This window comes from Mastomys coucha, unplaced genomic scaffold (genome assembly GCF_008632895.1).
Source record: "Mastomys coucha isolate ucsf_1 unplaced genomic scaffold, UCSF_Mcou_1 pScaffold5, whole genome shotgun sequence".
Taxonomy (NCBI): Eukaryota; Metazoa; Chordata; class Mammalia; order Rodentia; family Muridae; genus Mastomys; species Mastomys coucha.
This window is the reverse complement of record NW_022196911.1, coordinates 100,963,690-100,988,118: the sequence shown is the minus strand read 5'-3', so window position 1 is coordinate 100,988,118 and position 24,429 is coordinate 100,963,690. Positions and strand designations below refer to the sequence as shown.

At 37.6% G+C, this 24,429-nt stretch overlaps 1 protein-coding gene across 2 annotated transcripts in view; it reads right to left on the bottom strand.

The window, feature by feature from the left end:
• The window catches only part of Efcab3 (EF-hand calcium binding domain 3), a 316,604-nt gene extending 292,715 nt beyond the window's left edge, over positions 1-23,889 (bottom strand). For both annotated transcript variants that reach the window (XM_031352655.1, XM_031352656.1), the window contains exons 1-8: positions 23,836-23,889; positions 23,029-23,127; positions 20,923-20,964; positions 14,447-14,551; positions 12,778-12,831; positions 9,658-9,762; positions 7,449-7,544; positions 6,547-6,642 (exon numbers count right to left, since the gene is read on the bottom strand). In XM_031352655.1, the coding sequence (XP_031208515.1) occupies positions 6,547-6,642; positions 7,449-7,544; positions 9,658-9,762; positions 12,778-12,831; positions 14,447-14,551; positions 20,923-20,964; positions 23,029-23,083 (553 nt within the window). In that variant the 5' untranslated portion in view covers positions 23,084-23,127; positions 23,836-23,889. The remainder of the gene's footprint in view (positions 1-6,546; positions 6,643-7,448; positions 7,545-9,657; positions 9,763-12,777; positions 12,832-14,446; positions 14,552-20,922; positions 20,965-23,028; positions 23,128-23,835) is intronic.
• Positions 23,890-24,429: the final 540 nt, after the last annotated feature.

Sequence of the window (24,429 nt, the reverse complement as noted above, 5' to 3'; positions counted from 1 at the left end):
TTACTTCAAAAGCTTGTACTCCACTAAATTGGAAATCTAAATGAAACAGATGATTTTCTAGACTGATACAACATATCAAAGCTATCTATCTAAACTATTTAAACAGTCCATAACCACTAAGGAGATAGAAGCAGTCATTAAAAGTCTCCCAACCAAATAAAGCCAGATAGTTTTACTGAAGAATTCTACCAGACTTTCAAAGAAGAGCTAATACCAACACTTCTCAAACTATTCCACAAAATAGAAACAGAAGAATGACTACCTAATTCATTCTATGAGACCACAGTTACCCTGATACCTAAACCACACAAAGGCTCAACAAAGAAAGAGAACTTCAGACCAATTTCGCTTATGAACATTGACACAAAAATATTCAATAAAATTATTGCAAAGCAAATCCAAGAACACATCAAAAACATTATTCACCACAATCAAGTAGGCTTCATACCAGGAATGCTAAGGCTGGTCCTCAATAATAACATAAACAAAGGAAGCCCACATACACGTGGAAGCTGAACAACATTCTACTCAATGATAAATTGGTCAAGGAAGAAAGAAAGAAAGAAATTAAAGACTTTTTAGAGTTTAATGAAAATGAAGCCACAATATACCCAATCTTATGGGACACAATAAAAGGAGTTCTAAGAGGAAAACTCATAGCTTTGAGTGCCTCCAAAAAGAAACTAGAGAGAGCATACACTAGCAGTTTGACAGCACATCTGAAAGCTCTAGAACAAAAAGAAGCAAATTCACCCAAGAGGAGTCAAAGGCAGGAAATAATCAAACTCAGGGCTGAAATCAACCAAGTGGAAACAAAAAGAACTATACAAAGAATCAACCAAACCAGGAGCTTGTTCTTTGAGAAAATTAACAAAATAGATAAAACCTTAGCCAGACTAACTGGAGGGCACAAAGACAGTATCCTAATTAACAAAATTAGAAATGAAAAGGGAGACATAACAGAAACTGAGGAAATCCAAAAAATCATCAGATCTTACTACAAAAGCCTATACGCAACAAAACTGGAAAACCTGGATGAAACGGACACTTTTCTAGACAGATACCAGGTACCAAAATTAAATCAAGATCAGATAAATGATCTAAACAGTCCCATATCCCCTAACAAATAGAAACAGTCATTAATTGTCTCCCAACCAAAAAAAGCCCAGGACCAGATAGGTTTAGTGCAGAGTTTTATGAGATCTTCAAAGAAGACCTAATACCAACACTCTTCAAACTATTCCATAAAATATAAACAGAAGGTACTCTACTCAATTTGTTCTATGAAGCCACAATTACTCTGATACCTAAACCATACAAAGACCTAACAAATAAAACTTCAGGCCAATTTCCCTTATGAATATCGATGCAAAAATACTCAATAAAATTCTTGCAAACTGAATCCAAGAACACATCAAAATGATCATCCATCATGATCAAGTAGGCTTCATCCCAGGGATGCAGGGATGGCTCAATATATGGAAATCCATCAATGTAATTCACTATGTAAACAAACTCAAAGAAAAAAAAACCATATGATCATCTCATTAGATGCTGAGAAAGCATTTGACAAAATCCAACATCCCTTCAGGATAAAATTCTTGGAAAGATCTGGAATTCAAGGCCCATAGTTAAACATAGTAAAAGCAATATACAGAAAACCAGTAGCCAACATCAAACTAAATGGAGAGAAATTTGAAGCAATCCCACTAAAATCAGGGACTAGACAAGGCTGCCCACTCTCTCCCTACCTATTCAATATTATACTTGAAGTCTTAGCCATAGCAATTAGACAATAAAAGGAGATCAAAGGGATACAAATTGGAAAGGAAGATGTCAATTATCACTATTTGCTGATGATATGATAGTATACTTAAGTGAGCCCAAAAATTCCACCAGAGAACTCCTAAAGCTGATAAGCAACTTCAGCAAAGTAGCTGGATATAAAATTAACTCAAGTAAATCAGTGGCCTTCCTCTACACAAAGGATAAACAGGCTGAGAAAGAAATTAGGGAAACAACACCCTTCACAATAGTCACAAATAATGTAAAATATCTTGGTGTGACTCTACCTAAGCAAATGAAATATCTGTATGACAAAAACTTCAAGCCTTTGAAGAAAGAAATTAAGGAAGATGGAAAGATCTCCCATGCTCATGGATTGGCAGGATTAATATAGTAAAAATGGCCATCTTGCTGAAAGCAATCTACAGATTCAATGCAATCCCCATCAAAATTCCAACTCAATTCTTCACAGAGTTGGAAAGAGCAATTTGCAAATTCATCTGAAATAACAAAAAAACCTAGGATAGCAAAAACTATTCTCATCAATAAAAGAACTTCTGGTGGAATCACCATCCCTGACTTAAGATGTACTACAGAGCAATTGTGATAAAAACTGCATGGTATTGGTACAGTGACAGGCAGGTGGATAATGGAATAGAATTGAAGACCCAGAAATGAACCCACACACCTATGGTCACTTGATCTTTGACAAAAGGGCGGTTCAATATAAAAAAAAATCCATCAATGTAATCCACTATGTAAACAAACTGAAAGAAAAAAAATCGCATGATCATTTCATTATATGTTGAAAAAGCCTCTGACAAAATACAATGCCCGTTCATGTTAAAAGTCTTAGAGAGATCAGGGATTCAAGGCACACACCTAAACATAATAAGGGCAATCAACAGCAAGCCAATGGTTAACATTAAATTAAATGGAGAGAAACTTAAAGCAATTCAAGTAAAATCAGAGACAAGACAAAGCTGCCCACTCTCTGTCTACCTATTCAACGTAGTACCTGAAATTCTAGCTAAAGCAATAAAACAACAAAAGGAGATCAAGGGGATACAAATTGGAAAGGAAGAAGTCACGGTATCACTATTCACGGATGATAGTATACATAAGCAATCTCCAAAATTCTCCCAGAGAATGCTTACAGCTGATGAACAACTTCAGCAAAGTGGCTAGATATAAAATTAACCCAAAGAAATCAGTAGACCTCCTTTATACAAATGATAAATGAGCAGAGAAATAAGTTAGGGAAACAATGCCCTTCACAATAGCCACAAATAATATAAAATACCTTAGTGTATCTCTAACCAACCAAGTGAAAGATCTGTCTGACAAGAACTTCAAGTCCCTGAAGAAAGAAATTGAAGAAGATATCAGAAGATGGATCTTCTCATGAATCAGTAGGATTAATATAATGAAAATGGCCATTTTACTAAAAGCAATCTACAGATTCAATGCAATCCTCATCAAAATCCCAACACTTTTTTTTTTTTTTTGCAAACCTTGAAAGAACAATTCTCAACTTCATATGAAAAAACAAAAAACCCAGGATAGCCAAAATAATCCTGAACAATAATAAGAACTTCTGGAGAAATCACCATCCCTGACCACAAGCTGTACTACAGAGCAATAGTGATAAAAACTGGTATTGGTATAGAGACAGGCAGGTTGATCAATGGAATTCTTTAAGATAGCCACATATAGATGACACATATAGATGAACAAATATAAAGTCTTTAAGATAGCATATTTTTGAAGGATTTGGAGGTAATGAATTTGTAGCTTTATAGATTCTTTTCATGATTTTATAAGGCTGACCAGGGCTCAATACTATAGTAAATGTCTATTAACTACAGGCTAGGCAGAGATCTTTGCATTCCTTTTCTGTGTGAGACTCAATATCATCCTAGCAGAGGTGTAGGCAGTCTGATCATTTCTCCCTTAGGAACCAAGTAGAATAAAACTTAAAAAAAAAATGAATGGCTTAATTGTGACCTAGTAACCTAGGTTTAGCACAAAGATCACAGCTAAATTGAACACTTCAAAAGTTGAATCGGTGTACGTAATGGAGTTTGAACAAAAGGCTCTTTTCTAAATGAGCAGGGCAGGCAGTGTTCTACAGGAGACTGATTAGTTACCATTGAAAGGGAGCAGTAGAGATAAATGACAACTGCAGATCCTATACAGTAAGACTTAATTTTCTTTTTTGACATTGATTTTGTTGTTTCCTGAGTCAAATTTCTTACCAAATACTACTTTGTCTATTATGCAGATCTTCTATAGAGTTAGAATGGATAAAAGGAAACATAAATACACCCTCTGGATACAGAGGTAGTGTAGTTAGGAAGAAATTTTAATGTCTTACAGCTTTCACTGATCTTTAAGAGCCTTCGTATTACCCATTGTGATGGTTTGTATATGCTTGGCCCAGGGAGTGGCCCTATTAAGAGGTGTGTGTGTGACCTTGTTGGAGTAGGTGTGTTACTGTGGGTATGGGCTTTTACACCCCAGTCCTAGCTGTCTGGAAGCCATTATTCTCAGATCCTCCTGAACAATGCCTGCCTGGATACTGCCATGCTCCTACCTTGGTGATAATGGACTGAACCTCTGAACCTGTAAGTCAGCCCCAATTAAATGTTGTCCTTCTAAGACTTGCCTTGGTCATGGTGTCTGTTAACAGCAGTCAAACCCCAACTAAGACACCCATATTAAACTTAGTGGGGTAAATCTTTTGGCCCCATATACGACACAAACAACGTCTCACCTATAGTGTGCAGATTTACTCAGGAAGCTGTCCTTTCAGAGACAGAAAGACTCCAGCGTGCTGAATTTCCGTCCATGCTCTTGATCTCATTTTTTTCCCATACCTCCTTGCCCCATTTAATCTTACTTTAAACTTTGGGGCTCTCAATGGATTAAAAACTAAGAACCAGTGATTCCCTTATTCTTTGACAATTTCATGCAGTATGCATTGAGGTTTGGGCCTTCTCATCCCAAACCCATGAAATTTACAGTCTCCTCTACAAAAACCATCACAGAAACTCTCCCCACTTTCACATTCTTTCCCCACTGAATCTAACTAAGGTTGTTTGCATGAGTTTAGTTACTGGGACATGAACAACTTATCAGTGACTTCACTACTGAGAAAAATGATAACCCCTGCCCCAGTACCTATCAACTACCCACAGTCTTTCTTCAGTGAGGGGCAGGGCCTCATAATGCCCCCTACAAGCATGATGGAATAGTAACAGATCCACTCTTGATTAGATAACCCCGGATGCAGTGAGTTCACCAATACAATGAGTTAATGTCCATTCTTTCTCAGGTATGCGGGATTTCTCAAACTAAAAGTATCCATTTCTTAGCATTTCTTAAGGAAAAAGCAAAATAGTAATCCTCCTAAAGTTTTCTTTGAGTGATTCTCTGCTTAAGTGGGAAATAGGATTGCATTTTAGAGGACTTGGGGGAAATCAAGCAGGTACTGACTCAGAAGCCTTCTCACTGATGGAACTTTTAGTAGTGATGCTTTTAGGGTGCTACCAAAGCTGCTGAGAGAGAAATGTTATTAACAGTCTTACCCAGTCACGTATCCTTCCAACTGTCATAGTGACTGGTCTATGGAGAAAGTGCCCATGGCTGCAACCATGGCATTAAAATTTCATAAGTAACCAGCAGCTGTCTTATTGGTCTTAAAGTCCATATGATAGGGAGGAACTTATATCTGGGACTACAAAACTAGCCAAGAATCTGAGGCTGAAGAGGCCCAAGGCTCTAGAGGAGACACTCCTACAACCATGTTAAAATGCATGGTTAAACCATGTTAAAACCAGACACAGGTTCCAACTGCCTTCAAACTGCTTATCTTATATCCATATATTAGGAGAGCCCTCACTCTCCTATCAAAGAAGCTTATTTTATTTTAGAGCAGACAGACTGTATTACAGAGAACCATAATGAATCCAAGTGCAGAGAATAAGTAACTGTTGAGTGCCTATTCCCAAGTGGGACATTGATAATGTAATCCTTATATCCAAGGCTCAGGAAATATGACAGGAGAGGAAGAAGAAAGATTTTCAGAGCCACAGGACCAAGAGGACTATTGTGAAATAGTGTCTTCTGGATATGGCAGGGATGTTGAACTCATGAAACTTCCCACAATATGGTCCTTGCACAAAACATACCAATCTACATTCCAGCCACAAATGGGCAAAGAGAAGAGCTTTAAGCAGTTAGGTGATAAGGGGAGACACTCATTTTTCTTCAAGGACAAGCCCCCTATATGCTACATATGCCCAAGTAGTCAACTCTACATCCAGGTACATAAAGACAATACAATATATATATATATATATATATATATATATATATATATATATATATATATATATATACATATACATATATGTGTGTGTGTGTGTGTGTGTGTATGTATGACTGAGTCCAGCTACACACACACACATATATACATGTATACATATATACATATATTCACATATATATTAAAATACATCAATTTGAGAGAAGGTTGTGGAAGGCACATAGGAGAGGATGCGCAAAGGTGGGGTAGATATGACAAAAATATATGCTAATCATGTATGAAAAGTCACAAAAATAAAAACAAACAATAAACTTGAAATTCAGCCAGTAGGTTAGCTATTTAAAAATAAGAAAGAATAGAGTTGTAGAAAACATTCTAAATGAACATATAAATTCCTCTGAAGAACATGACTTGCTATTTAATATTCTCACCTTCAATTGACAGATTATCCACCAATTCTGAGGGTTCCTGAATTTCAGGTTCTGATTCCTTGTATTTAGAAATGCTTTTCGTGTCGACATCTCTTCCTTCAAAGCAAAAGAAATACTTTTGGAAATATTGTGCATAGGCACAAATTCGTCTAAGACACACACACACACACACACACACACACACACACACACACACACACGCACACACACACTTTACTGTTACTATAGAGACTCAGCCTTTCAGTATGTCCACTGGATCTTGAAGGCATCTCTTGAATTCTAGAATAACTTGTAATTTAAGGGTGAAGCAAAAGACCATGTAGCTGTAAATCCAGTTGTTTCACAGATGATTGGTTCTAGGACTAGCAGCAGAAAACAAAACACAGGGATGGATGCTCAACCCCCTTAGAGGACATAGCAGAGTATTTGGATGTACCCTATATACAATCTTCTAGACATTTTAATCATCATCTCTAGATTAGTTAACTTTAATTCTAATATAATGCAAGTACTATGCAAATATAAGTAAACATGATTATTAAGTGCCCAGTAAAAATTTGATGAATGAATGGATGAATGATTTAAAAAAAAAAAAAAAAACACTTTACAGGGCTAGAGAGATGGCTCAGTGGTTAAGAGCATTGACTGCTCTTCCAAAGGTCCTGAGTTCAAATCCCAGCACACAACCATCTGTAACGAGATCTGATGCCCTGTTCTGGAGTGTCTGAAGACAGTTACTGTGTACTTACATATAATTAATAAATACATCTTTTAAAAAATCACTTTGCATTACTAAATTAAAAGGAAAAGGTTATTCTTAACAAAACTAAATGAACACTATAAAAAGCATGAGCTTTCAGCTCCAAATTCTCTTGAGGATACAATGCTGTGGAATCACTTACTATGCACTGCTAACTTTGCAGCTGACTCAGGAAGTTCCTCAGGAATCAATTTGAATGCCATGTTTCCAAGTAGACTGTCAAGATTACGGACATCAACTTGCATCCATACAAAAGACAGAGGCCAGAGGAAGTGAAATACGAGTCAAAATAAACTAATCATAAATCTCTATATACCATGGTTATCCATGTCATCATAAAAAGATGTCCCAAACAAAGTCCTTCAGAGTTAGAGGGAATTGTTACTAAACTAAAATCAATCTATTTGCCTTTATGAAATACTGAAGATAAGCATGTGAGAAAATACAGGTTAAAAGAGAATTAAGAAATAATTAAGATTATATATAGCAGTTGAATACCAAATCTAAACGTTTTAACATAGATAATTAAACATTCATTATTATTCATTTGGCCACCAAATCTCAAGCCATGAGCTTCTCTAAAAATTTGATGCCTGTTTTAGTTTTGTTACTTTTGCTGCTGACATTAAAGTAAACCTAAAATACATAGGACATCTTTTAAAAATCAGATGAACTTAATTAGTATATATATCTAGCACTGTCATTAAAATTAATTATATATATACATATATATGAAATTGACATGAGTAAAATTAACAAGAAAGGAAGAAAACAAAACAAAAGCACTTCCACTAATTTGCTTCTTATTTTATTTTATATGCATGAGTGTTTCGTTTTCATGTATATCTGTGTGCCAATTATGTGCCCAGTGCCTGTGGAGGTCAAAAGAAGGTATCAGACCTCCTGGAACTAGAGTTACGGGTGTTTGTGAGCTATGATGTGGGTGCTAAGAATTGAACCTAGGTCCTCCTGAAGAGTAGCCAGTGTTGTTATCCACTGAGCCATCACTCCAGCTCTAATCCAAGCTCTTGATTTGTATTTCCTTCATTTTCAATAGCTTTCACACAACCTATTATGTGTGGCAACCTATTGTTATATATTTCCATTAACTATTGGGAAATACATATCCTAAATGATGGCTGAAAATGGCTATTATGTTAAAGTAAACGAACTATCTTATGCTCACAAATGCAAACCATAAAATTACTTTATTCCCAGAATGGGCCCATCTCAAAATAATATACAGACAAAACTCTTACTATGATGTGTCAATTCTTTAGTGCCTGAGACAGTTATTAATACCAAATAGACTTAACAATAACACTTCTAGTTTCACTGTTTTCCTACTACAACCCCCTTTCCTTTATTTACACATCTCCCTCCTGTTAGGGGATGGGCTTTGTACTGTGTATTCACATGCTGATTGTTGTACCCAGAAATCTGGTTACAGTCCTGACATTGTCATTGTCATGATATTTGGAGTTCTTCCTGTCTCAATGACATTTAAAAATTCTTTTCCATCACCTACGATTGGTTAGTAAAGAGTTGGTTCAGCCTATAGTTGGGAAAAGAGATTAGGGCAGAACTTTCTATCACAGACTGGGGAACCCAAGCAAAGAAGGAGTGGGGTGGAGGAAGAGAAAGAGAAGAAGGTCCAGGAGGATTCACCATGATGCTGCAATGAGAGAACAGCCATGAGGATATACATAGAACAAAAGCAAGACACGACAAGACTCTGCAGGTAAAGGACCATGTGGCTAAGGAGTAGGCATCCTTAGAGGGTTAGAATAGATGAGTATCTGCTCAACATAGTGCCTTTAGCTTGTTAATAAATTTATTAGGTCTCCGTGTCATTTACTCAGGAGCTAAAACTGGGCTAGAGCTGGCATAGAAATACCCTGTCATTACTTGGAAGCAAAAGAGGTATAAAAAAGCCCCAGAATCATATGTATACCCTTCCTCCTTCCACTTCCCCATAGATCTTAACCCAGTCACCCCAATGGAATGAAAGATAATCATCAGCATTCCTTATCCCTGACAGCAAGATTTAGGATTGGAAAAGGCATGTGTGTATTTTAAGTGACAGTTTATTTCTAAATAAGAAAGTTAGCTATTGCAGATATTTACTATTATATTTCTTATTTATAAAGTTACATAATTACCAAAGTTTAATTATGTATACATAGCATACATATATATTACTATTGGCTAATGCAAATTTGTAAGGATGTAATCACAACTCCCTTATAACTTTACAAGCATGGGTAATGCTGAATAACAGCCTTGATGACTACTCTAACTCTTTTGAAGGCATATCAACTATCTTGAAAGTTAATTTTAGAAATGTTCACCATGAGATGGAAATGACTTCTCACGCTCCAGCTGTTCTCTAGGTGTTCTCTCTCTCTCCACATCTTTTATGACATTTTCCATGTCACTGATATCAATTTCTCTTCCTCCAAGGAAAAATAGAGAAATAGGAAATGTTTTCTTAATTATAATCCCAAATGATGAAGGACAAGTTAAGGCACAACAACTTGTTAAATAATAAACATTAAGTTGCAGATACAGAGAATCATTTTAATTTTAGAAAATTTGCCACCATAATGATAAATATAAAATATCTCACACTTGAAATCAAGTTACTTAAAGAGTATTTGTAAAATTGGTATAAATTTGGTATACGTGATTAGAGTAAAAACCAAGAGTGAATGATTTATGAAAATGTCCATATGCTTTAAAAGTAAGGAGTATATTTCTAAATAAACCATGTGTCAAATATATTCTAAGTGGAAATGAGCATACGTATTTAATTTAATCACAATTAGAACTGTGGAATAAAGCAAAGACATGTTGAGAAAAACTAGTCTTAAATGTATATACTAAAAAAGATGAAAAGACAAATAACCTAGATTTTATCTTAAAAAACAAAACACAGTCATCTTATTCTCCCCTAAAAATAGTAAAAAATAGATAATAAGACAAAAGAAAGGATTAAAGAAATTTTAAGCAGGAAGAATTGATATTGCTCAAAGTTGAGTATTGGAAAGAAAAGCAAAACTGGTAAATACCTGTACCAAATGACAAAGAAAAGAGACAGTTAAGGAAAACCCAAACAAAAATTATCACTAGTGTCAAAGGAGACATCACTACCATTCCAACAGATACTAAAATACTAGTAAGACTATTATTATTATTGTACAAGTAATTTCACTATTGATAACAAAGGAATAAAATCCTAATGAAACACTATTTGACAATGATGGAAGTGGTATAAAATATATTGATAGTCTATATAGCTATGCTATAGCAATGTTAGTGAGACAAGAGATCCACAGCATGGAGTCTTATGTTTATTATTTTTACTGAACTGGTACTTTAAAAATCCCATATAGAAATGTTTCATCTCTAACATAATTAAACACAAACTCTCTGGTCAAGAAAAAAAAAGTTTTCTATTTTAATTTTATACATCAGAATATCTCAAAATCTAGGTATATTACAATATAATAAAATATCTTATATGACTTTTACAAGAGAAAGTCATACTTTTACAAGAGAAAAAGTAAAAATCTTACAACTAGGAGTATTGAAATCAAATCATCCTTGTTTGCAGGTAATAAAATTCTATGTGCAGAAAAGCCTAAAGACAATGCTAAGGATTATTAGAAACAATAAATGAATTGTTTTTTATTAAGCCGAGTTAGGGGATACATAACCAATATACAAAAAATCAATAGCATTTTTCATACATTATCAATATTTCTGAAAAGTCAATTATGAAAGCAGTTCCACTCATAGTGATAGAGTCAGTGTGGGAATAAGTTTAACCAAGGAAATGCAAGGCCTCTACAGTGAAAATCATCAAACATTGATATAGGAAACTGAAAAAAAGAAAAAGAAAAAAGAAAAAGGAAAGGAAAATGCCTTTTATGTGCATACATTAGAAGACATAATAAGACTGTAAAATGTTCATATCACTTAAAGAGATCTATAGATTTGGGGCAATCTCCATCAAAATATCAATGGCATTTTTCACAGAATTTAAATAAAAACTAAAATGTGCTGGAAACAAAATAGACCACAATTAGCCTAGCAATTTTAAACATAAAAAAATAAAGTCTGATACATTACAACACCTACTTTTAAGACATGCTACAGAGCTATGGCAACCAAGGTAGCAGAGTACTGGCATACAAATCCAGGTGCACATACAAATCCAGGTGCACATACAAATCCAGGTGCACATACAAATCCAGGTGCACATACAAATCCAGGTGCACATACAAATCCAGGTGCACATACAAATCCAGGTGCACATACAAATCCAGGTGCACATACAAATCCAGGTGCACATACAAATCCAGGTGCACATACAAATCCAGGTGCACATTTGAAGAGCTGAGATCATTGTTTCAAGAAGGTGTTCATGCTTCTTCTGGTTGCAGTTCTATTCAAAACAGCCAAGGTATGAAAACAAACCAGGCGAAAGGATAAAGAAATGGGACATGTATACAGAACAGAGAACTAGTGGGCATGAAGAATGAAATACGGTTGTATTGTAGCAAGCTGCATGGAACTGGAGGACATTACATTAAGTAAAATTAGAAAATAAAATCCTTCATGTCATTTTATAAGTGTAAGCTTTTAAAACATTCACTTGAGTGTACAATAGTGATTACTAGTCACAAATCATGGCAGGGGAAGGATGATAAGAGGTTTAATCGTGGTATCAAGACAGAAATATAATGAATAAATTCCAGTGTTCCACACTGGGGTGTCTATAGTTTTCAATAGCCTATTTCATATTTTATGAAGAACAAGAAGAATCAGAAAGTTTCAAATAAAAAGAAATCAAAGAGATTGGAATGTTAATTACCTTGATTTGATCAGTACATTTTGTATACATGTGTTGAAGTACCAACTTATCATGAATAAACACAATTATTATATCTTAGTCAAAATAAGTGATATTTTTAAATATAATAAAAATCTGGGCCTTTAAGCCTTTATGTAAGATGATACAGCATTTACATATAACTAACTTCAAACAACTCTACAATATTGGTAATGCCTAGTAAAATGTAAATTATATGTGAAATAAAGAGAATATTAGTATGGAAAAGAATATTGAGGCACTAAAAAATCTGTACTTTCAACACAAATGAATTTGTTATCCTAAAACCTATAATCAAATGATTGAATTAGTGTGTAGAAACTATGGGTATGAGGGTCAACTGTAATCACCTCCAAATAGCAAAGGGGAATGTCTATGAAGTGAGACCAGAATCTTCTACGTTTTTAATTAATACTCATAATCTAAGTGAAGGTTAACCAGGAATATGGATAAATTCATCTTAAGCTGGTCACATGTGCATATTAATAATGTTATGCCATGCCTCAATAAAATATTTATCATATGAACTATAACTTAGTGTAAAGAATTAGTCTTAACTTTACTTTTCACTGACCTGTATTAACTTGTAGCACATTCACCAGTGAGTCCAGATCAATCATCCCCTTAGCTGTAAGATAACATTCAAGTAAATGGATTTTAAGTAATGACAGGAACTAGCTAAAGTTTGATATCATACATCATTATTTAGGTTAACTTCAATTGCATGATCCTTCAATCTCAAGGATTGATTTTATGTTGATAAACTGGCCCTTGGCCAATGAACCATGATCTCTGGATTGGAGAAATTGTGTTCTTTCTGAGTTATAATACTTCCTTGCAAGCATGATATAAAACACCATCTATGCAAGTTAATTGTGTGAAGACTCAGGTCTGGTAATGTCATTGATCTTTGTCCAGAAAGTTAAAAACAATTTGTTCCCTCTCATACCCAATGGTAATCCTAACTGCTGTCAAACATGAATACTAAGGTAGGTATAAATGAGGGACAAAGGTCAGGAGATTAAAAAGGAGCTTATGAGATTATGGATTTATCTGTCTGCCTGCCTACCTGCCTGTGTGTATGTGTGCGTGTGCACATATATGTGTGTGTGTGTATGTATGTTTGTGTGTGTGTGTGCTGTGTGTGCAGAAGTCAGAAGACAGCTCTCAGGAGTTAATTTTCTCCACCTGGCTACTGTAAATCAACTCAGGTCATCAGGTTTGACAGCAAACACTTTTTATACACTGAGCCATCTTGATGGCCCAAAATTATACATTTCAAAAAAATCATTTATTTTGAGATGTTACAGGTTCACCCAGAGGTTAAAAGAGTTCTATAATGAACAACTTATGCTCACGATCTAGATTTGACTTTTATACTTTGCTACACTTTGTCATATTGGCCCCTCCACCTTCCCCTTATATGTATGGTAATAATTCATGACATGAAAGGTCAAGAAAAAAACACGTTCCATTAATAACGTAGGCAACTGCAGGGATGAGGCAGTGATGAAGAACTAGTAGACCAGACAGGGAAACATTAAAGTTCATTTGAAATAGGCTCCAACAGACTCCTTTCCATAGAATATCCAGTTGGAATGTCTAACAGCCCTTTGTGTTTCCCATCCTGAAGCCCATGTCAGAGGTCTACATAAAATCTATCTGCATGTAAGTGGGAAAGGAATAAGTATTAATGAGATTTTCAGAGATAGTATGTAAAAATGGAAATTAGAGGTGACTAAGACAGACATTAGGAGAATGGGATGGAAATGGAAGAAACAAAATGTCAACCCCAAAACCATCACTGTTATCTGATAAGAGAAAGCTCCAGTAAGTAACAAGGAATAAAGAGCAAGGAGAGGGGACAATACCAGATCACGGGGTTCTCAGATAAACCCTGGTAATGCCAAGGTAGGGGTCAGAGGCAGCTCCCAGAAACACATGGGAAGTGTGGAAAGGGGAACCATTAACTTTCTACTTGTTTCTCTTCCCAATGCTTTATTCTGCTTCCCAAACCTTCACTGATGTGGAAGCTGATCTTAGAGTCAGGCTAGGCAAATGCCATCATTTTAGATATGGATTTAGAAAATGAAGACAGCCTTTGCTCTCATTCTATAATTGGATTTTCTGAGATTTTGCACTAATTTTTTTATCAGTGCAAAATTAACTAGTTTCCAGAAATAATAGCATACAGACTCCAAGAACTCTTGAAACGTTATTTTTCTGTATCTAAAGTTATTCACCATCAGCTGAGAGGGATCTTTTCAGCTCTTTGGCTTCTCCTTTGGTGAGTTCGATGTCCATCTTCTCGAGCACGGCGTCCAAGTCCCTGATATTTACCATCTCTCCTTGGTAAAAGAAATACACACATAAGTTCTCACCAATGCTGAAACGTTTCTCATTTCTGCATCTGAGTTACAAGTTTTTTGCAAGAAGAAAATATTCAATATGGTTAGAATTAAACTTACTCCCAGAAATTCTTATTGTGGAAAAATAAACATGCTGCAAATTTCTGAAAGTAATAAAATTCCCTTCCAGTGCATTATTTCTAACAGTGCAATATTTCCAGAAGAAGTAGAAAATTATATCAAGATGAAAGAAGTTACTGTGGCTAGAACAAGGACACATTGGCTTGAGTATTTTTTTTCTCTATCATTTATTACTTACTGGATTTTTTTTCAGTAGTCTAACTTGATTTCCACTTTTCCATTGTATGAAATGCACTAATCCTACCTGCCTCACAGGTAGACCTTCTGTAAGGATAAAGTCACTCACATAAAAAGACTTAGAACTCCACCAAGCACACAGTAGGTGTGGGATGTACATTGGTAACTACTTCTGAGTCAAAATAGGTCAGATTTTCTACTATAACAGAAATTAGACTTGTTGCTATGTTAACCACAGTCACTGATCACTTCTCTACTTGGTGAGCCCTAGGACAATGCTGAGGTGTAGACCCTGTCTCAAAACACAGCGTGAATGGCTCCTGAAGAACAATACCTAAGACTGACCTTTGGTCTCCATATGTACATAAGCACCCACATACACACACACACACACACACACACACACACACACAGAGAGAGAGAGAGAGAAAGAGAGAGAGAGAGAGAGAGAGAGAGAGAGAGAGAGAGAGAGAGAGAGAACACAGAGAGCTTCCTGAAGTGAAACAAGTCAACTAGAAAAATGCCCCACTGTTTTAAATCAGAAGAAATTGGATTACTTTAATGAGCAGAGTTGAATTCAGCTGTTGTACCTTTCAGGAACCTTATTCACAGCCAGGATAAGTGGAAGGTTGAGAAATAAGATTTTTGGTTTGTAGTTGTTGTTGTTGCTGTTTAACATACCATTTTGATTATATATACTTTACTTTGTCGTTTGTTAAATTTCAGTATGCTATTTATACACACCCATCTGCTATTTTTTTTCATAACTACTTCCTGATTTTTACCCTCTATTTCCCTCAGCCCATATATATAGCAGCACAGTATGTCAGCAGTTCCATGACATTGTCAGGTATTGTTTAATTTTGATCATAAAAACAAAAAACAATCAATATTTCTATCCCACAGACAAGACATCTCACTGCCAAGTTCCTTTGAGGGAAAATTCGGCAACTCTACATTTCCCTTTCCTTATCTGTGATATTCACTGATATGTTCCCTAGAATATTTTGAATGTCATTGGAATTAATTTTTCTTTCATCCGAAGCCCAGAAAGACATTTAAGAGTCATTTAACAGAAGGCAGAGCAAGATGGCTGCAGAATAACACTTGCCATCCATCTTCTTACAGAATCGCCAGTCTGAATAGTTATTCACACATGAAACTACCTTCACAAGAGCTAAGGAAATCAAGTGAGAAGAAGGAAGGAGGAGGTGATATACCACCCCTTCCCTAATTCTAAGAAGCGCGGCATGAAAAGAGATGCTTCCCACTTAAGGATAGGAGACTCCATACAGTCCTCAGGATTGGAAGCTCAGACTGGACAGAGCCTATGGCCACTTGGCCTCGCGGTCGTGGACCTAGCTTTGAATCTGTCTCCATGAGCAGCCAAGTGAATACTTCCACCCGTCCCTTCCTCAAACCTTTGTTAATGCACCTTAAAGAGAATCCAATTGCTAGGGCTGGGACAGAGAAGTAAACATAAGACTTTAACTTGGAATTCAGTGCAGCGTGACTGAAACCCAACACAGAACAGAGCTTACGAGCTCCTGTCCCCTACCTGTGGATAAAGCCTCCAAACTGTTAGACAAAGACCAATGCCACAACTGGATGGACTTTTACTTTGCGTAGCATTGTCCCCAGTAACCTATGGAAGCTTCCAGCCCTGTAAACAATCAGGACATCAGGCAGGTCATAACAGAATAGACTTTGTTCCTCCCTCTGTACCGCTCTGATTTCAGCAATCTCTGGGTAACCGGCATGATTCAGTGCTGTAGTATTTATAGCCATGAGGCTGCCCAGCTCCTGCTTTCCAAACTCTGAGGCAGTACTACACAAAAAGACTCACTCCTGCTTTAGGGAAGTGTGGGAGGGGTATGATTTGTTACTTTGGCGATTAAAAACAGACCTGTGCCAGGCAGTGGGGGAGCACACCTTTAATTGCGACACTTGGGAGGCAGAGGCAGGCGGATTTCTGAGTTCAAGGCCAGCAAGGTCCACAGAGTGAGTTCCAGGACAGCCAGGGCTATACAGAGAAACCCTGTCTCAAAACAAAAACAGACACGCATAATGAATCCAAGCCCTGGGGAATCTTGTAGTATTCTTGCAGTATCTGAACACAGGTTGGTGGTTATATATAAAGCATCTAGGCCACCCTGACCTGGGGATGGAATTTTTTTTTTCTCTTCCAATCTAACCTTAAAAACAACTGCCGATTTGGGGTAAACTTGGGCTTACAGCAGTCTCTAGTGTTGAAACAGTGACAATACACCAGTATGGACTGGCAGAAATCTGAATCTGGGAAACTTTAGTGCTGAACAGGAGCAAGGCAGGCATCCTGCCAGGATTTGAAGGAGGAAAGCCAAATTTTGAGGATTGGAGTAAAAGCTTAACGGGCATTGTGAGATGATGCTGCATTCCCCAATTCTCCAAAACCGCCGGGAACCATGGTCAAGTTTAATGGATAAGACGAGGCAGCAAAAACTGAGGATAGGTGCTAGGGATGGACTGTTTGATTAGGTGCTTACAGCACAAGCATGACACCTGTGTTTGGATCCCCAACACCCACAGAAAAGCTGTGTACTGTCCCCCATTTGTTTGTAACCCTTCAGGGTACAAATAGGAATATCCCTTGGGCTTGATAGCCAGCCAACCTAACCAACTGGGGAGCTCCAGGTTCAGTAAGGGACCCACACTCGAAGAATGAAGTAAAGAATTAGAGGCTGATTGAGGAAGACACTTGATGTCAATCTCTGACACCCTGCACCCCCCCACACACAACACACACACGGGGGTGGGGGGAGGATAAAGGAATGGATACGTACAAACTAAAATGAAGAATTTAAAACAGCCATTTTAAGGAAATTTGACGAACTTTAAGAAAACAGAAAAACCATTCAGAAAGCATAACAGAGATTTAAATAACTCTGAACAACAAAACAGAAATCCTGGCACTGGAAAATAAATTAAAAATTAATTGGGAAGGTTCAAAGTCAGCAGCAGGATTCAGCTCGAGCAAGTCCCTCTGATGTGTTATATCAAATTCATGGTAGCTAAAGAAAGAGAAATTTCACAAAGCAACAGGAGAAAATCAGGCAAATTGCAGGCCAGTGAAAGACTGTCTCAAAAAGCAAGATGAATGGCTTTTAGAAATGACATCTGAGGGCTGCTCTCTAGGTTTCACACACACACACACACACACACACACACACACACACACATGAACATGGAGACACAGGAACACACATTTACATGTATACATTGTTTGTCTCTGTCAGGGTCTTACTATAGAACCTAGCTAACCCTTGAACTCTTCCAGCCTCAGCTTCCCAAGTGTTAGAATTAGAGGCATGGTTATGACCAGAGAAAAACTGTAATTTAAATGAATTTTTATTATTTTTTAATTGTGTGTGTTTGTGTGTATATACTGTGCATATGAGTATAGATGTCCACAGAGGACACAGGCATAGAATTCCCTGGGAGTGGAATTACAGGCATTGTGGGTAACCTAATACGGGTACTGGGAGCCAGTCCTGAGTTTTCTGTGGGAGCAGTATGAGTTTGTAACCACTAAGCCATCTTTCCAGCCCCCTACAAAATATTTTTAAAGCATCAGTGTCTCAGATTTATATCAACTTATCGCCTGGAACAGGTAGAGCTCAGTGGTTTCTTAAGTTAACAATCAAACCTTAGGACAAGTCACAAAGTCCACAAGGAAATTCACAAGAGAAGTCCCCAGCTGTGAAGCAGAACATAAGACACCGACAGGATTTTCGCCATGGTCGGATTTCTATAATTCTTCTCCACACCATAAGCAAATGAGAAAGGGCCATGCCATAAAATAATAGTACATACATCCTGTTTCTATTAACATACCACAATGCAAAGCTACATTATGCCATTAGATCAGTGATGTAAGAGCTTAAAAATACTCTTCTCCAAACACACCATTTTGATGTTTTCCCTGAGCTCTCAAATCTGGTCGTTTTTATTCATGGAAGAAAATGAAGCTTTGAAAATGTCTAGCAAGCCATGCATGTTTTAAATTACAGACAACAGAAGTTATTTCTAAACAAGACATTAGTTGAGGATATAGGATGTCCAAGATCAAGGTGCCTGCAGACTCAGTGTCTAGTGCCAATCTTATACTTGACAAGATTTTTGTTTTGTTTGTCAAATTTGCCACAAGCTTGTCTTTTGGGAAGAGGGATTCTCAATTTTGAAAATGTTCTCCAGAGATTGGCTTGTTAGCAAGCCTTTGAGACATTTTTCTTGATTAATTATCGATTTGGGAGGGCCCAGTTCGCTGTGGATGGTGCCAACCCTGGGCAGGTGGTCTTATGTTGTATAGGAAAGCAGGCTGAGCAAGCTATGGAGAGCAAGCCGGTAAACACCACCTCTCCACAACTTCTGCTTCAGCTACTGCCTCCAAGCTCCTCACTTCCTTTGATGACAGACTGTGATGTGGAAATGTAAGCTGAGATAAACCCTTTCCTCCACAGTCATGGTGTTTCACCACAGTAACCCTATCTAAGACAGATCTGTTCCTAGTTGACTGTACTATCTAGAGAATACACCTATGAACAGTCCCCAGGCATATTCCCTATAGTAGTACAGCAGAGAACCATCTACTGAGAGGAATACCTAACATTTTTCTTGGGTAGAATTGTGGCTAGTCCAAAAGAGTGCTTCTCTTAATGGCTGTTGGAACCTTTATTGGCATTGGCATCATTTGGTTTGAAGCTAATTCAGCCCCAAGAGCTGCACCTTGGAATATTCTTCTAAATTACTCCAGTCCCTCCTATTGTCACAACTTGGCCAGTATACTCAGTTGTTGGTAGGTTGATAACCAAGACTGCATATGGAACCAGAGTGGCCATCCCAGAGGAGCTGGAGTACATCCTGGGGCACTGGAGCAGGGATTTCTCTTGTGTAAGTTCATAGTGCCTCCCAGAGCCATGTGTTCCATCCTTATCTCTTTGCTCTCATATTAGGAAAGGTATCCTTAACAACTTCCTGTGGCTGCCATATCATTTCTGTTGCTGCTACTCCCTTCTTCACGGTGCCTGCACTCCTCCTGCTGCATGAGCTCCAGCTGCTTTCACTGTGAACCTATTGGTGATTCAGCCCTTCCATTTTTCAATGTGCTTGGAAGTTCGTCGAACCTTGCTGGGGCTCCGGCTCCGGCTCTGGCTCTGGCTCTGGCTCCGGCTCTGGCTCCAGCTCCACCTCCGGCTCCAGCTCGGGCCCGGGCTCGGGGTCCGGCACTGGCTCTGGCTAGGGCTCCGGCTCCGGCTCTGACTCTGGCTCCGGCTCCGACTCCGGCTCCAGCTCAGGCTCTGGCTCTGGCTCTGGCTCCAGTTCTAGTTCTGGCTCCAACAGTTATTGGGACCTCTTACTGTTATGGTCCAAGTAACCAGCTGCTGCTTTTCCATCTTAGTGATTTCCTTACAGCCCACAGCATCTCAACTTAGAGAAGTTATCTTATACTTCATTCTGTATAAATCTGGGTTTTTGCCACAGCTCCTTGTGAAGTTGCTGGGTGTTTTTAAAACTCTTCTCCCAAAGTCCTTCTCCATCATCTAACTGGTCCACAAGCTGCACATTCAGAGTCTGAGGAAATGTGATGAAGAAGAAGGAGCCTTCATTGCATCTGTTCGGAGCTTTCCAGGCAGGTAACTTTTAACACATAACGTTCAGCCTGGGCCAGTGAGAAGGCTCAGTGGGCAAAAAGTTTGTTGTCCAAGCCTGATGACCTGAGTTTGATCTCCAGATCCCCACAGTGGAGGGACAGAACCAATTCCCAAATGTTGCCCTCTAACCTCCACATGCACTATCTGACAGATGGGCCCATACACATCCACACACATAAACACACATTTTCATACACATACAAATAAATATAACTTTTGTTTGAAAGCTAGGCCTCAGGAAACCTAAAACTTTCAAGCTCCTAGCCTCAGCCCTGAGTCCTGAGACTATAGGCATGTACCAACATTCTTGGCAAGAATATCTATTTAAAGCATTCATATCTCCTCCATCCTGCATCTTCTTACCTGAAATATGTGGAACTTCCATCAATGGTTTGCTAAGTTGAACTGTAAGGTGAAGAACAAAACAGACATCACAGTGAGATTCACAGACAATGCAAAATTTTTAATTGGGAAACAGAACATAGGAAACTACCATGATTCTTATTATAGTCACATTTCTATATTTCCTTTGCATACCATAAAAACATGAGAAATGAGCTCTCTTTAAATAACATGCACACTCTTTTGTACTAAGTACTGTAATGTTAAACTACAATAGGACATTAGAACAATGAGTTAAGAATTTAAAAGGAGGGGTAAAGGAATGATTATGAATGCTTGCTGCTCTTGCACAGACTGGAGTTCAGTTCCCAGCATCCACATCAGGCAGTTCACTATCACCTGTAACTCTAGCTCCAAGGGATCCAGTGTTCTTTTCTGGCCTCTGTGGGTACCTGCACTTACATGCACTCACCCATACACAGACATACATGTAATTAAAAATAACCCAAAAAACTAAATAAAAAATAATCTTATCCAAATCCATCATTTTGACTGGTTTTTTTTGTGAGCTCTCTAATATGATTTTTTTCACTCAAAAAAAAAAAAAAGAGAATTAAATTTAATGAATGTCTAGAAATTCATGTTTTTTTTAAAAAGTCATAAAAATGAAAATGTATTTTGGAAAAAAAATTAGTTGTAGGTATGAGAGGCCCAAGATGAGGGTTCCAGAAACTCAGTGTCTAGTGCCAGGGCTTCTGTTTGACAGGCGTGTGCAGCGCTACCACTCAATAACGCACCAAACAGAACCTTCCCATCAACTGTAGGGCAAAGGAACATATCACAAAGACCACAATGAGCTTTACAAACTGCAAGATAATTATTTTTTTCATATTTGAGGATAGACCCCAGGGCCTTATGGTAGCCAGACAAGTGCTCTACCATGGAGCTAAACCCTCAACACTGTGGAATTCTGTTTTTTTGTTTTTTTTTTTAAGATATTTTCTTTATTTACATGTAAATTTCTCCATTCCCAGTTTCCCCTCCAAAAAACAAAGAAACAAACAAAAACAACAAAAACAAACCCCTGTTGCCTCCCACTTCCCCATGCCTGCCACCCTGCCCTCTCCCACTTTCTGGCCCTGGCATTCCCCTACACTGGGGCACAGAACCTTCACAGGGCTGAGGTCCTCTCCTCCTATTGATGATCGAATTTGCAATCCTCTACTATACACATGCTGCCAGAACAATCAGACCCCTCCATGTGCAGTCCTTGGTTGGTGGTTGAGACCCTGGGAGCTCTGAGGGTACTACTTAGTAGTGAAATTCTTAATTGTGAACAGAATATGGGAAACTTTCAGAATTCCAAATCAGCCCTTGTTCCATTCCACTAAATCAATCTAAATCAGGATTTAAAGGTATCACAATCTCCTCCCCCCAGTAGTATGTTCATGCTTGCCCTCCCCATGTATGTGTATGTATGTGCATATTGTATGTGTATCAACCTAGAGTGTCTTCAATCCCTCCATCTTATTTATTGAGGGATTGATCTCTCACTGAGCCTAGAGCTGACCAATGACCATCTGGCTGGCCAGTGAGCTGCATGACTTCACCTGTCTCTAAGTCCCCAGCACTGAGATTGCAGATGCACACTTCATAGGCTCGTGCTTGAGTAAGGAGTGCTTTGCCAGCAGAGCTGTTTCCTCAGCCCCACACAAGTGTTGTTTAAACGGATTATGACCAGATTTCATCTTCAGTGAAGACCTTTGTTAATCTCATATTTCTAACTCCCAAAATATTTACATTTGTACTTTTACCTATTTCTCTTTTTCCCCCTCTGTTCAAATGCACCACTAGAGACAGACACCCACTTGTTCACATTTTGTAGCTTTCTTTTCCAGAATATGGAATAAAGTCACAGCTTTGTGTCTTTGACTTTCAATTAAGAAACACGAGCTACCTCAAATACCATCAAAGTGAGGCTTATTTCAGCTAGATGGAATCTGTTATTTTCAGGCAGGATTTTCTTAAGGTAACTGTCTTTGGGGAGCTCTAACTTCAGAAGTGTGAAGGCATAAACCCACTCTCCTAGGTCCTGAGGAGAGGGGGTCACAGAGTGCTCACAATTACCTTCCAAGAACTTTTCCTGTTCTTCAGACATTTTGTCAGAGAAATCCATTCCCATTTTCTCCAAAATGGCGTTAAGACTAGTGGCATAGGCTTTTCTCTCTTAGGAAAGAGAACAAACTTTGAAAACTCCACAGTACAAGAACAATGTCCATATACTATTATTACTAGGTTCAAAATCTATCCAAGTAAAACCAAGATTTGGTACCAGAATCGGAAGCAATTTTTATTTGATTCAACTCATGTAGATGAAATGTCTACCTGGCCAAAGTTTTAAAAGGAAGGTGGCTGAAGACGTCAACTCAGGCATCACTCTGTCAGGCAGGCATTCTACCAGGCTGCCATTCTGTAACTACCAACTCTAAGGTAAACCAGCCCTCTGTTGCTGTTGGCCATACCACCTTTTCTATAATAGCATTCTGTTTTCATTTTTTTCCTGTTAATTTTTGCCCCAGTTATCAAGAAAATGTGAGTTCCATAAATACAAGGACATTATCTTATTCCACACTAAATCTCTTACACCTAGAGAGGGACCTAGAACTTTAAGACTCAGTGAAGACTGCCTGAATAAAATATCAAACTGAAAATAAACAATCCAATATTAAAACATTAGCTAAATGAGTAGTTATTTTGTCATCTAGGCTACCTGGAAAGTGGTCTACATTGTTAACAAGTCTTGGTTCCTAGTCAAAAGTGTAATAAATACTGATTTTCAGATTGCAAAGAGCCAAACTACTGTATGTCACATATATTAAACAGCTCATTAGTATAGATTAAGATTTCTAATTTTAGTGATAATTTTTCACTCACCCTCTTTTTTAAGAAGCTTGACTTGATCCAGAAGTCTATTTAGAGCTACCTTTCCATCAGCTATAATGAAAAAATCATTTTAAAAACCAAATGCAAATCCACTAATATACTTTAAATATATAAAACAAATATCTGACTTAGAATCGGGACACTGCAGTGGTAGAACAAGGATGAGATCCTACCCTGAGCCTTCAGTCTAACCCTATTTCTAATCTAAGAACTGTTGGATGGAGTTGCCTACTCTCTTCCTCATCTTCAGCTCTCCTTACGGTTATTTCTTTCACCTTCAATTTCTATTCAGCAACGTTCGTATCTTTTCTTTATCAGTTTTCTTTTTCTAAACTAAGTCACTCCCAACAGGGACATTCAGAGGTATTACTGCTAGTTCTATTAATAAAAGACAATTTCAATGAATTCACATATTTTGATCTATAATATGTTTTTTACTTTTGTAAATTTTAATTAAGACATGATTACATTGTCACTCCTCTCCTTTTCCTTCTTATAGCTCCTCCCAAGTCCCCAACCTCCAACACCTTCCAAGTCTATATTTTAAAGGCCTAAAAGCATGAAAATTAACTGTTGAAACTTAAA